Source organism: Euphorbia lathyris, chromosome 4, assembly GCF_963576675.1.
Source record: "Euphorbia lathyris chromosome 4, ddEupLath1.1, whole genome shotgun sequence".
Taxonomy (NCBI): domain Eukaryota; kingdom Viridiplantae; phylum Streptophyta; class Magnoliopsida; order Malpighiales; family Euphorbiaceae; genus Euphorbia; species Euphorbia lathyris.
Window position 1 is genome coordinate 35,617,971 of NC_088913.1, and position 12,115 is coordinate 35,630,085.

General features: G+C 38.2%; 1 protein-coding gene across 2 annotated transcripts; it reads right to left on the minus strand.

The window, feature by feature from the left end:
- Nucleotides 1–7,389: 7,389 nt before the first annotated feature.
- LOC136227462 (malonyl-CoA:anthocyanidin 5-O-glucoside-6''-O-malonyltransferase-like) lies at nt 7,390–12,002 on the minus strand. Of its 2 annotated transcripts, XM_066016143.1 has the most exons (3): nt 11,262–12,002; nt 8,586–9,160; nt 7,390–7,781 (listed from the first exon to the last, which is right to left on the minus strand). In XM_066016143.1, exons 1-3 carry the CDS (start codon nt 11,956–11,958, stop codon nt 7,734–7,736), a joined length of 1,320 nt encoding a protein of 439 aa, XP_065872215.1. In that variant the 5' UTR covers nt 11,959–12,002; the 3' UTR covers nt 7,390–7,733. The 2 variants fall into 2 exon arrangements, with proteins under 2 accessions (XP_065872215.1, XP_065872214.1); XM_066016142.1 differs by lacking the exon at nt 7,390–7,781 and having other exon boundaries at nt 8,321–9,160.
- Between the last annotated feature and the right edge of the window lie 113 nt (nt 12,003–12,115).

Genomic DNA, 12,115 nt, shown 5'->3' on the forward strand with positions numbered 1-12,115 from the left:
TAGTTTGAGCAATTCAACCTGTACAAGTACACAAAGTTTTTTTGTATATATGACTTACATTTCGCATATTCATGATTCGTTTGGATAATCCATGTCCTGTTTTATTATGGGGCGAGGACGAGGACTAATATGTGCCCCGTTAGCAGGGACGAGGCGGGGATGGGAAAGGGTATCCCCGCCTCGCGGGGATCCCCGAACCCGTCCCCTATTGTGCCCCGTGGGGATTCTGATAGGGGTCAAAAACCCCTATCTTTGGGTACGGTTTTAGGATGGTTTTTAGCGTTATTTTGTGAATAAGCGAGCAATTCTCGCATTTATATGCTTTTGTGTGAGTTAGTTAGAAATTGTATATGTTCTATTTACTTTTCATTGTTTAGGCTCGTTTTCTCGTTATTTTAGGCAAATATGGCCAAATTGGCATGTACGTTAAATTTCCATTACCTTTTATAGCTAATTGATCCGCCAAAAGTCGCACCAAACGGAGTGTTTACTCAAAATGAGCGATTGGCGGGTCAATTTAGCCTCGGAACTAATGTTATTTGGAGTTTACGTGCATGTGCAGGTTAAAATAGGAACGAATTCGGGTGAAAGTTTCGTTTCGGGACATCCGCCAGTCGTGCAAGGCGTTCTGGGAATTCCCGCTCGTCGAAATGGCCTTTTTGGGGCCAGATCGGCGAGCTGGCACTGCCAGCCCATCAAGCAGGCCCTTAAGGGGCCAGCTCGGCCGAGCTGGCCCTCAGGGGCTGCTCGACCGAGCTGGCCATTCCAACTCGCGTCGAGCTGGCCTCTATAGGACAGCTCGCCGAGCTGGCTATACCAGCTCGTAAGCTCGGTGAGCTGCCCTACCGGAATCAGTCAAAAGACTGATTCTCGGTCCCACGATTCCACGATCGACCCCACATCTTCCCACCTGCAAAAGGATACGAATTAGGTCAGAAAGAGGGCCCGAACCGCGTCTATAAATAGGATTTCGCAATTGTAAAATAGATATCTTTCATTTATTGTAATTTACCTTAGCCTTCACCCTTGAAGAATCCTCTCCACCTCCTCCGTCTCCTTCAACCTCCATTGAAGCACCTTCGAAGCTCCATTCACCGAGGATTATTCAAGGTCCGTCCTTAAGTCCTAGGAAGCCGGCTGCATGGTAGACAGGTTCCCTGAAAGGGATTTTCTTATCTCCTTTCATCTAATTATGTTTTTATCCCTTGATACAGTCTATGAATCCTAGGCTAATTGTATCCCTGTGACAATGTTCTTCATCTTTAATAATATTTTAGCTCTTGTTTTGTTTAATGATTTATTTGTTTAATCTTTGTCTTATGCTTTATTTAATTGGTTTAACTCATTCAAAAGCCCCAAAATCTAGTTGGCACATATTGTGAGCTGAATCTGACCTAGTCAGAGCCTAGGAGATTGACGACCTCTTAGTTGATTAAGCCCAAATTGCTGAGCCTTAGACCTAGTTTCGGCCTTACAAGGGAATCACGCACTAGGGACTTCAGGAGGGTAAGTAGGGTTAATCGCCTTGAATACAAGTGACTTAGATTAGGTTTTTAATCAATTGACCTAATAACCTATCTTCATTATTATCATTCATACCATGTTCCTTCAGGTAATTGCATTAGTGAAAGATCACATAGAAGTAGTTTAACTTAATTAGGAGTAGAATAACTTAATTAGAATTAGAATAACTTAGCTAGGAGTAGAGTAATTCAACTAGGAGTAGATTAACTTAAACAAAACCAACTCAAAACCCACACAGCCTAGATAACACCTGAGACCAAGTAGCTCGATACTTGCAGGAATAAATCCTGTGGATTCGATACCTGGACTTGTCCAGATTTTATTACTTGATAACGACGGGGTACACTTATCCCTTAGTGATCCTTCTACGGGAGGCGCACCAAGTTTTTAGCGCCGTTGTCGGCCTGCAATATTGAACCAAAGGTCGATTTGTTAGTTTATGCATTCGTTTGTGAATATCCTTTGTCTATATCGTTTATACTTGTTTATATATATATATATATATCTATACTTGTTTGTATATTATCGTTTACTTGTTCATATGTTGAATAAATTAGGTTATACATTTTTTCTGTATATATGCCATACGAATGTGGCATGTTGCCGTGTAAAAATTTGTATTACTTGTTTCGCCAAAAACAAATTAAAATATTCATGTAGAACTATGTAATATTGTATTAAGACTGTATGATAAACTTGTATACTAGATAGTTATACTTTCCTTCTTTAAGGGAAACGTTTTTTATTATATTTATCTTTCCTTTGCAGCATATGCATACTCGATCAGCGAAAATACCGTGTGTCCCTCTTAACCTTGAACTTGAACGTACTCTTCGCAGGAGCAAGCAAAATAGGACTATCAAGCCAGAAGAAATCACTGAGCCTATCAAGATGGCTGAGACCAACCCTCCCAACAATAACAGGAACAATGAGAACGCTGAAACAGGAGTTGACACTCACTCGATGAGCGAAATTTTAGCACCACACCGACACCAGCACCTGTCTGGGATCGCTGCCCCAAACATTTCAACTAACACCTATGAAATCAAGTCGGGCATAATTCACTTGATTCAACAAACGAGACTGTTTGGAGGAGAAGCATATGAGAGCCCGAATGATCATCTGGATCGCTTTTTGATATGCGCAGACACAGTGAGAACAAATGGGGTTCCCCAAGATACTGCCAGACTGAAGCTATTTCCGTTTTCACTAACTGGGCAAACTCTGGAATGGCTGAGAACACTAGAGCCCGGGTCAATCACCACATGGGCAGGATTGGAGAAGGAGTTCTTGTCCTACTACTTTCCTCCCTCGAAGACAGTGATGTTGAGGGGTGAAATCACTTCCTTGCACCAACCCGAGCACGAAGCGCTCCGCACATCTTGGACCCGATTCAGAAAAATGCTGCGCATGTGCCCTCATCATGACATACCTAAACATCAGTTGGTGAGCGTCTTCTATCACGGCTTGACGCCCACTAACCGAGCTACTGTGGACTCCACCGCGGGTGGAGATTTGTTTAGGAAGACTACAACAGAAGCATATGACATGATCAATGAGCTGGCAAGGAAGAGTGTGCAATGGCAAGAGGAGAAGCTCGCAAGACCCTCAGGGCAGCGGGTATTTGCTGTGGAAGATCAGGAACAGAGCCTAGTTATTGCGGAGCTGAGTAGGAAAATGGATGTCCTGTTGGCTAGGTTCAGCCAACCTCCCACCTGTGTGCATTGTGGCGGCGACCACCACAGAAAGGATTGTCAAGCAGGTAGCCCTTTCGCTAGAGATGGGGTAGAGATGGTCAATTACGTTGGGGGACAACCGAGGTATAACCAGAACTATAATAACTACAACCCCAACAACAACTACAACTCCTACAATAACAACAACAACTACAGGAGGCCTCAGCACCCGAACTTATCCTACGAGAACTCAAATCAGAATGTGCTTAGACCTCCCAACGACTTTGTTCAAGAGCACAGAGAGCAGGGGCTTGGCATGCCCCCATATCAGCAGTAGAAGCAAGGGCCTATGCCACCTTCCATGGAATCTGACGAAGTGGTGACTCTCCTAAAAGAGATTTCGGCTATGCTTGCTAATAATGAAGCCTTCTGCAAGGATCTGAGCAATCAGGTAGCAAAGATCAACATGGACAGACAGGAAAGGCCGCATGGTTCTCTCCTAAGCACAACGGAGAAGAATCCAAAGATCATGAGAAATGATTGAGTAAGGGGGAAAAATCAGATTTTCCCCGGTTTAAATTCAAAGTTGAACAATCATTTAAGTTTTCAGTTTTTCTTTCTTTTTTTATGAATTTTGTTGATTGTTTTTATCTTTTCCATTTTTGTTCTTTTAGATTGTCAAAAACCCCTATCTTTGGGTACGGTTTTAGGACGTTTTTTAGCGTTATTTTGTGAATAAGAAAGCAATTCTCGCATTTATATGCTTTTGTGTGAGTTAGTTAGAAATTGTATATGTTCTATTTACTTTTCGTTGTTTAGGTTCATTTTCTCGTTATTTTAGGAAAATATGGCCAAATTGGCATGTACCTTAAATTTCCATTACCTTTTATAGCTAATTGATCTGCCAAAAGTCGCACCAAACGGAGTGTTTACTCAAAATGAGCGATTGGCGGGTCAATTTAGCCTCGGAACTAATGTTATTTGGAGTTTACGTGCATGTGCAGGTTAAAATAGGAACGAGTTCGGGTGAAAGTTGCATTTCGGGACATCCAGCAGTCGCGCAAGGCGTTCTGGGCATTCTCGCTCGTCAAAATGGCCTTTTTGGGGCCAAATTGGCGAGTTGACACTGCCAGCTCGCGTCGAGGGCCAGCTCACCGAGCTGGCGGGCGAGCTGGAGGCCAGCTCGATGAGCTGCCCTGCGGGACTGATTCCCGGTCCCACGATGCCACGATCGACCCCACGTCTTCCCACCTACAAAAGGATACAAATTAGGACAGAAAGAGGGCCCGAACCGCGTCTATAAATAGGATTTTGCAATTGTAAAATAGATATCTTTCATTTATTGTAATTTACCTTAGCCTTCACCATTGAAGAATCCTTTCCACCTCCTCCGTCTCCTTCAACCTATTGAAGCACCTTCGTCACCGAGGATTATTCAAGGTCCGTCCTTAAGTCCTAGGAAGCCGGCTGCAGGGTAGACAGGTTCCCTGAAAGGGATTTTCTTATCTCCTTTCATCTAATTATGTTTTTATCCCTTGATACAGTCTATGAATCCTAGGCTAATTGTATCCTCGTGACAATGTTTTTCATCTTTAATAATATTTTAGCTCTTGTTTTGTTCAATGATTTATTTGTTTAATCTTTGTTTTACGCTTTATTTAATTGGTTTAACTCATTCAAAATCCCCAAAATCTAGTTGGCACATATTGTGAGCTGAATCTGACCTAGTCAGAGCCTAGGAGATTGACGACCTCTTAGTTGATTAAGTCCAAATTGCTGAGCCTTAGACCTAGTTTCGGCCTTACAATGGAATCACGCACTAGGCACTTCAGGAGGGTAAGTAGGGTTAATCGCCTTAAATACAAGTGACTTAGATTAGGTTTTTAATCAATTGACCTAATAACCTATCTTCATTATTATCGTTCATATCATGTTCCTTCAGGTAATTGCATTAGTGAAAGATCACCTAGGAGTAGTTTAACTTAATTAGGAGTAGAATAACTTAATTAGAATAACTTAGCTAGGAGTAGAGTAATTCAACTAGGAGTAGATTAACTTAAACAAAACCAACTCAAAACCCACACAGCCTAGATAACACCTGAGACCAAGTAGCTCGATAATTGCAGGAATAAATCATATGGATTCGATGCTTGGACTTGTCCAGATTTTATTATTTGATAACGACGGGGTACACTTATCCCTTAGTGAGCCTTCTACGAGAGGCGCATCAGATTCCCGACGGATTACCCATTTAATCCTCGTAACATACTATTAAGTATAAAAAATAAAAAATAAGCATAGAAAAACTTGAACCTATGATTAATTCGATCTAAATGTTTTACCTCTATTTCAGTCTATATCTATTTGTTTACCATATTCTCTTTTTTTCTTTCTTTTTTTCTCTATTCTTTTCATTTATTTTTTTTCATATATTATTTTAAACTTTAAATGGGTAAAGAGGATACCTGCGGGCGAGAACGGGGATGAATTTAGTCCCCGTTTGTTTCGCAGGGCGGGTATGGAGATTCCCGTTTAGTCGGGGAACGGGGATGGAAACTCCAATCCTGCCCCATTTACATCCCTAGATATAACTGATGAAGGATCGAATTATACTGCAACTGTGCACTGAAAGGTAAAGGTCAAATATCAACTTGACTTCTTATGGCCTTAGGGGAGTGAGGCACTTCTTTCTTAAATCGGTGCACTCACTCGGTTATATGTTTGATTGGATTAACTTGATACAAATTAATAGATAAAAATTAAAGGGTCAATTCACTATCCAATTGAATTGAATTGCAATGAATGTATACAGTTAACTGCGATAAGAACCTGGTACATCACACACTAAGAATTAAATGCAAAAGGTAAAATAGAAATTTGGAAATGGGTTCCAAATGGCACATTATGAATGGACCAGAATTGTGAGAATATTGGATTTTAATGTTTATCTTAATTTAGATAATAAATTATAGAGGAAAGTAAAAAAAATGTAGTTTTGGTCATTTTTAAATACAATCTCGTGTTTCAAAACTTGTCAAATAAAGGTATTGATGTTCATTCTGTTAGCAAAAACAGTCTACACTGATAAACGGTGTTAAAAAAATCTAACGTGGCAATCAAAGTCAAATGATAATGATGTATTTTTATTTTTCTTTCTTCTTAAATTATGGCTCTCTTCAAATTCTCTCTCTCCTCAAGCTCGTTTCAGATTGAGAGTTTGGTGGATAAATTGACAAAGCTAGTTCGATTTTTAGAAACCATGGATAGATATCAAACTATAAACTAAAATATAATCTATACTATTCATTTTAATTTATTTTTCAATCATATACTAAAATATAACATATACTATTTATTTATATAAAATGAAAAATAAAAGTACCTCCCAATAATATGAAAGAAAGATTTAAGGAGAATTGGTTGAAGAACTTGGTTTCTATTTTTTAGCATGACGGCCTTGGTGGAGATCTGGATTTATGGAGATGATTCAAAATCCTGATTACTTAAGTCATTAGGAGTTCGTGGATTACCAGATTGAGTGAGATATAGGGATGTCAACAGATAGAGTACTGGCAGGTATGTCAATCCCAACCCTTTATCCTTTTATTTTTTAATTATCCGTACCCGTTTCATTACTCTAACGGGTATACTTTTTTACATCCCATACCCATCCCATTTAATTCTCGGATACCCGCGGGTACCCTTACCCGTTAAGAATCAATAAATAAAACAAAAAATATTATAAATTTAACAAATCATCTATCTAAAAATTGAACAAATTAAACCTTAATTAATAAGAATAAATTAGCTTAGTGGTATAACTCGATAGTTGAAAAATAAAAGGTTGGTCCAAACCTCACGTTTTACATCTAAAAAAAATGATATTTATTAATATAAAAAAATTATCACGGGTAACGGGTACCCTAGGGGTATTCCCATACCCGTCCCATTACCCTAACGGGTAATGGTTTTGATCTCATACCCTTTTATACAGGGTACGGATAGTCCTATTAGGATCAGATAGTGCCGGGTATCCGTATGTACAGTATGTGTTGCCATCCCTAGTGAGACATGAGCATTTTTCTACTCACTGTACACAAGATGACAACAAAACGTGTTTGATGGATAAAGGAATTTTTCAACAGCTATAAATTATTTGAACCCACATTTATTATTTTACAAGTGAAGGAGGATGTGTCATAAAAATTAGAGCAAAAAATGAGAAGTGGAAGATTGATATTCTAGCGGATTGTCAGCAACTACAACCATAAAATGTGTCGCATGAACAAAAAAAAAAAAAAAAAACTCTTTTACAACCCCTTTCCTTCATTGTTTCTCCTCTTCTCCTTTCTCCCACGCCTTCATTTCCTTTATTCTTCAAGATTCTTCTCAATTTTCTCAAATTTCAGTCAGCTACTCAAATTTATGTTCAAGATTCTAGTTACTTTCACTGGTCCAGGGCACCCCCTCGAGTAAAAGCTTCTACGGCTGATTGACCAAAATGAGGATCCCAAATTGCATGAGCAATGGGTCTTACATGTAAAGGGTCATGTACCCATGCTTCAAAATTTCCTTGCCAAGCTACATGAAAGAGATTTCCGGAAGTCCACAAAAAAGTTATTGCTAATTGCCCAAAATGAGAAGCAAAAATATTCTGATAAAGACGTTCCTCCGTAATAGATTCTAAAATTCTTTCCATAGTTTCAAAGTCTTACAAGTTCTTAACTTAGTTCTTCAAGTGCTAAATGTGTTCATAATTACAATTCTTGCATAAAATTATCAAGTTTCTACTGTAATTTCCAGCTTTTTGTTATTTTGTTTCTTGTACACTAACATTTTTAAAATCAATAAAAAATAGAAAATTTTCAATTCCACAAGTTGAAATAAGTTTATTTTGCTTAAGCTAGTAACAGAGTTAAAGAACCCAAGAAAAATTGTTCAATTATTGAACATGGCTTAAAAGTTAGAAAACCATTAAAGGCATATATCATTTGAAGATTTATTTTTCCTATCACGCTCATAAATCAAAATCAGAGTTGGTATTAACATATTCTAAAAATGTAGCTATTAACAATTTTGACACGCTCTGTAGGACCAATTCATGATGATACCTCAAAATAAAATCGGAAAGAAGTTGTTGTCTCCAATACTAGAAAACTAGAAACTTGAGAATTCAAAAGGTTTAGTTGATGAAATGACAGAATACAAAGACCAATCATCAGTGAATACGTTTGGTTGCATTCACAGATGTTTAAGTCCATTTAGAAACAAAGAATCAAAAATCGCCATCTCATCCTTTTTCAAAACCACACCAAGTTCAACTCCACCATTCTCATCTCTTATTTCCGCCATAGAAATAGAAGTACTCCTATCTATAGATGTTACCTCAACTTTGATAGGCTTTTCCCATCCAAAATCAATGCCATAAACCCCAAACCGAGGCGACCCAGCTATACCAATTGCTTCCGTTGTAGCTGGATCCATTTTCATAAATGCTTCAAACGTCTTTCTTGTCTCATCTAAACCTCCTTTATTATTCTCTAACCCTTTTATCAGCATTGTTAATTCCTTTGCAACAAAACTTAATCCATCTTCCTTGATGAGAAATTCTGCTTTTGTTTGAACAATATTAGAACAAACACAGTTGCCGAAGTAATTAGCAGGGATAGGAGGATCTAAACGGTCTCTAACATCAGCTGTAAATGCTAAAATCATTTTTTTGTTACTTTCTAATCCTTTAGCTTTGATGATTATGCTTGATACATATGCATATGAAAGCACAAAAGTAGAGAAATGCTTCAAGTTGGCTTGATTTGTATCTTCTAGTTGAGAAAGTGTCTTTTGCCTAAGTTTCTTTATGTGTTCACCAGATAACCTGAATGTTCCTCTCACGAAATTTGTGTCTGCCATTGGTCTTGGCATGGTGAATAGCTTCAAGCTTTTTGGGTTTGTATTCATACCTGAACAAATTATATGATTGTACTCATTAGCAAAACTCATAACTACACAATATCAATTAACTAATTGATGTTTTTTTAAATAACTAAGTAATGTTACTTCTGCATATTTATGTGGAATTTACAAGTTATCTATCAATAAGGAGCTAAATTTGACGATGTAAGGAATCAAACTTCTAACTTAACAAACAGAGATTCAACTCCTTACTAATGTGATCAATCCTCACTAGCATTCTTTCAAATTTTAATCTTTCTTTTTTCTTCGATTCAAGTATCGTCGGACACCCTTTAGATGAATCCTCTACCATATCTAGTTTAAGTGACTTGAATCCCTTAACTAGTTAACCAATCTTAATTGGTTATAATTGAATATATCTTATATAGTGATTCAATTGGGAAAAAAAAACTCATATATCCTTAATAAAATATTTTTTATTGATAGTTTATCTGATTTTTCGATTCGAGAATTATCGGATACCCTTTAGGTGGATCCTCTCAGGGGCGGAACTAGGGGGGTTGGGGTGGGCTCGAGCTCCGGCAGGCCGTCAGAGAATTGAGAATTTTTTTTTTTTTTTTTTAGTAATGGTGTCTGATAATATTTTGAAGAGTATTATATTGACTCTATCTATGTAGTATTATTTCAATGTTTAAAGGTAGATGAGATGGTTAATGATGTTTATTTCTATTTGAGAGGTTTTATGTTCAACTCCCACTAATCTCATTTTCTTTTAAAAAGTTTTTATTTATTTTAATTTAATTTTTTAATAATTGAGTTCAGTCACATTTTCAGAGAGCAGAACCGAGTTGCGGATCGCTTGGCTGCGGCAGGCCATGAGGGGATGTTAGGTGTTACTACCCTTTCTGATCCCCATATCTTTCTCTCTTCTCTTCTTTTAGAGGATAGGATTGGGGTTAGTTTCCCTAGGCTAATCCCAGGATAGTTGTTTTTTGTTTGTTTTTTCCTTTTCTGTTTCTACCAAAAAAAAATAAAATAAAAACATGCTACCATTATGAATTAATTTAGTGAGCTGCTATTTACCGCAATATTTTTTCCACCTACCGCACTTTTTTGACAATTTTGCCCTTCTCATAATTTAAACTCAAAAAATCAAAACTCTTAAATCCTCTCTAGCTTTTTGGATTTTCAAAAAACCCGACCTAAAACGACATGCCGCCAAAGGCATGAGCGGGTAAAGGCTTTATGAATGCTCCCGTAAGGTTTTTTTTAAAAAAATTACTCCGAAATCACGGGTTCCGCCTCCGAAACGGAGGCGGAATCCGTATGAATTTAGCCTAAATGGACGGGACGTGCCGTTTCCACCACGGGTGGAATGGACGAACTGCCCGTTCCACCCGTGGTGGAAATGGCACGCGCCGTTCGTTCCACCGTACGGTGGAACGAACGGCGCTCCCGTTCCACCGTACGGTGGAACGAACGGCATGCTCGTTCCACCGTACGATGGAACGGGAGCGCCGTTCGTTCCACCGTACGGTGGAACGGTGCGCGCTGCCCGTTTAGGCCAAATCCATTTTAAAAAAAAATTCAAAAAGAGAGAAAAAAAAGTTTTGGTTTTTGAGAAAAAATTATGAAAAGGGCATAAATGTCAAAAAGAGTGCGGTAGGTGGAAAAAATATTGCGGTAAATAGCATTACCCTTAATTTAAATGGACTCTTTATTTTTATTGCGATGACACTTTTGAATTCATTTTTGATATGTCTTTACCATTAAAAAATAAACATGTTTAATTTTCTGTTAGTTCAACGCTAGTTTCTTAAAGATGATAACATTTTTTACAGTTTTAACGCGTTGGAGACTAAAAATTCTTTTACCCAACCCTAACAATATACACTTTGAAAATTTACCGTCAACCACACAGTTAAAATTAGCCCCCCAAATAAAAATTATTAAATTTTACGTGAAATAATATTTTTAACGTTATAAAAATTTATTATTAAATATTTAAATCCCAGTTTAGTTTGGGTTCTGGTTCCGCCACTGATTAAAGCTCGAGATCTAGCTTAAGCGACTTGAAACACTTAACAACTCCAATCAAACTTAATTGGTTGCTTAAGAAAATTAATTTCAAAAAGAAAAAAGAAATACCTGGAAGCGAAGCAAAGCTCATCCAACTGTTCAAGTACAGGCTTTCTAATCCTTGATGGTCTTGAATGAGTGTCCGATCAATAACCGGAGTTAGCTCCGGCGGCAGAGCTGAGCTTCCGTTATCATTTTTACAAATATAAGCCCATGCTTTAATAAACATAATTATACTTTTTCCATCAAAGATTCCATGGTGAGAAGATATTCCAATGCAATATCCTTTCTTCGGAAACAAAGTTATCTGAAACGACATAGTTGCAGCTTCTGTCTCCGTTACATTTAACTCCGGTACATAATTATGTGAATCGGGAATTTCACGAATTGAATCGCCGGCGAGAGTGTGAAAGTCTGCATCAGACTCAGCAACAGTGAGAGAAACACCGTCACCGGGAGAATAAAGAAGGAAAGGATTATCAGAATGTGAGGGCCAAATGAGATTTCCGGCGAAAGGGATGAAGTGGAGGAGAGTAAGAGAGAGAGATTGCTTGAGTCTAGGAAGGATAACGGAAGAGAAAGAATTAGAATCGGAATCAGAATCGGAGGTGAGTTGATAGAAGAAGAGGCGTTCAACAGGGTGGAATTTGAGCCAGAAAATATCGAAGAAGGTGAGTGGAAGGGATGACTCGGTGGAAGAGTCGGCAGGAGCGATTTTGCAGAGCTCCGTTACTCTTACGGCGGCAGGGGAATCAGATAAGGCCATGTGATTTTGAGAAAAATCTAAATTGGCGGAGGGAGGTTCTGAAATGCTACCGTTTTGGTTGGTAACTTTATAGTAGCATAAAATATCGTTATTCTTTTGTTTGATTTAGATTTCTGTCATTGCTGACATCATCATGTTTACTACTATTAGGTTACGT

What these genes read in the sequence shown, in the direction of transcription:
- LOC136227462 (XM_066016142.1), bottom strand. Translation starts at nt 11,958, where the DNA reads ATGGCCTTATCTGATTCCCCTGCCGCCGTAAGAGTAACGGAGCTCTGC. An exon ending in GAGCTTTGCTTCGCTTCCAG is followed by an intron (nt 9,161 to 11,261) that starts GTATTTCTTTTT and finishes TAATTTGTTCAG; the next exon opens with GTATGAATACAAACCCAAAA.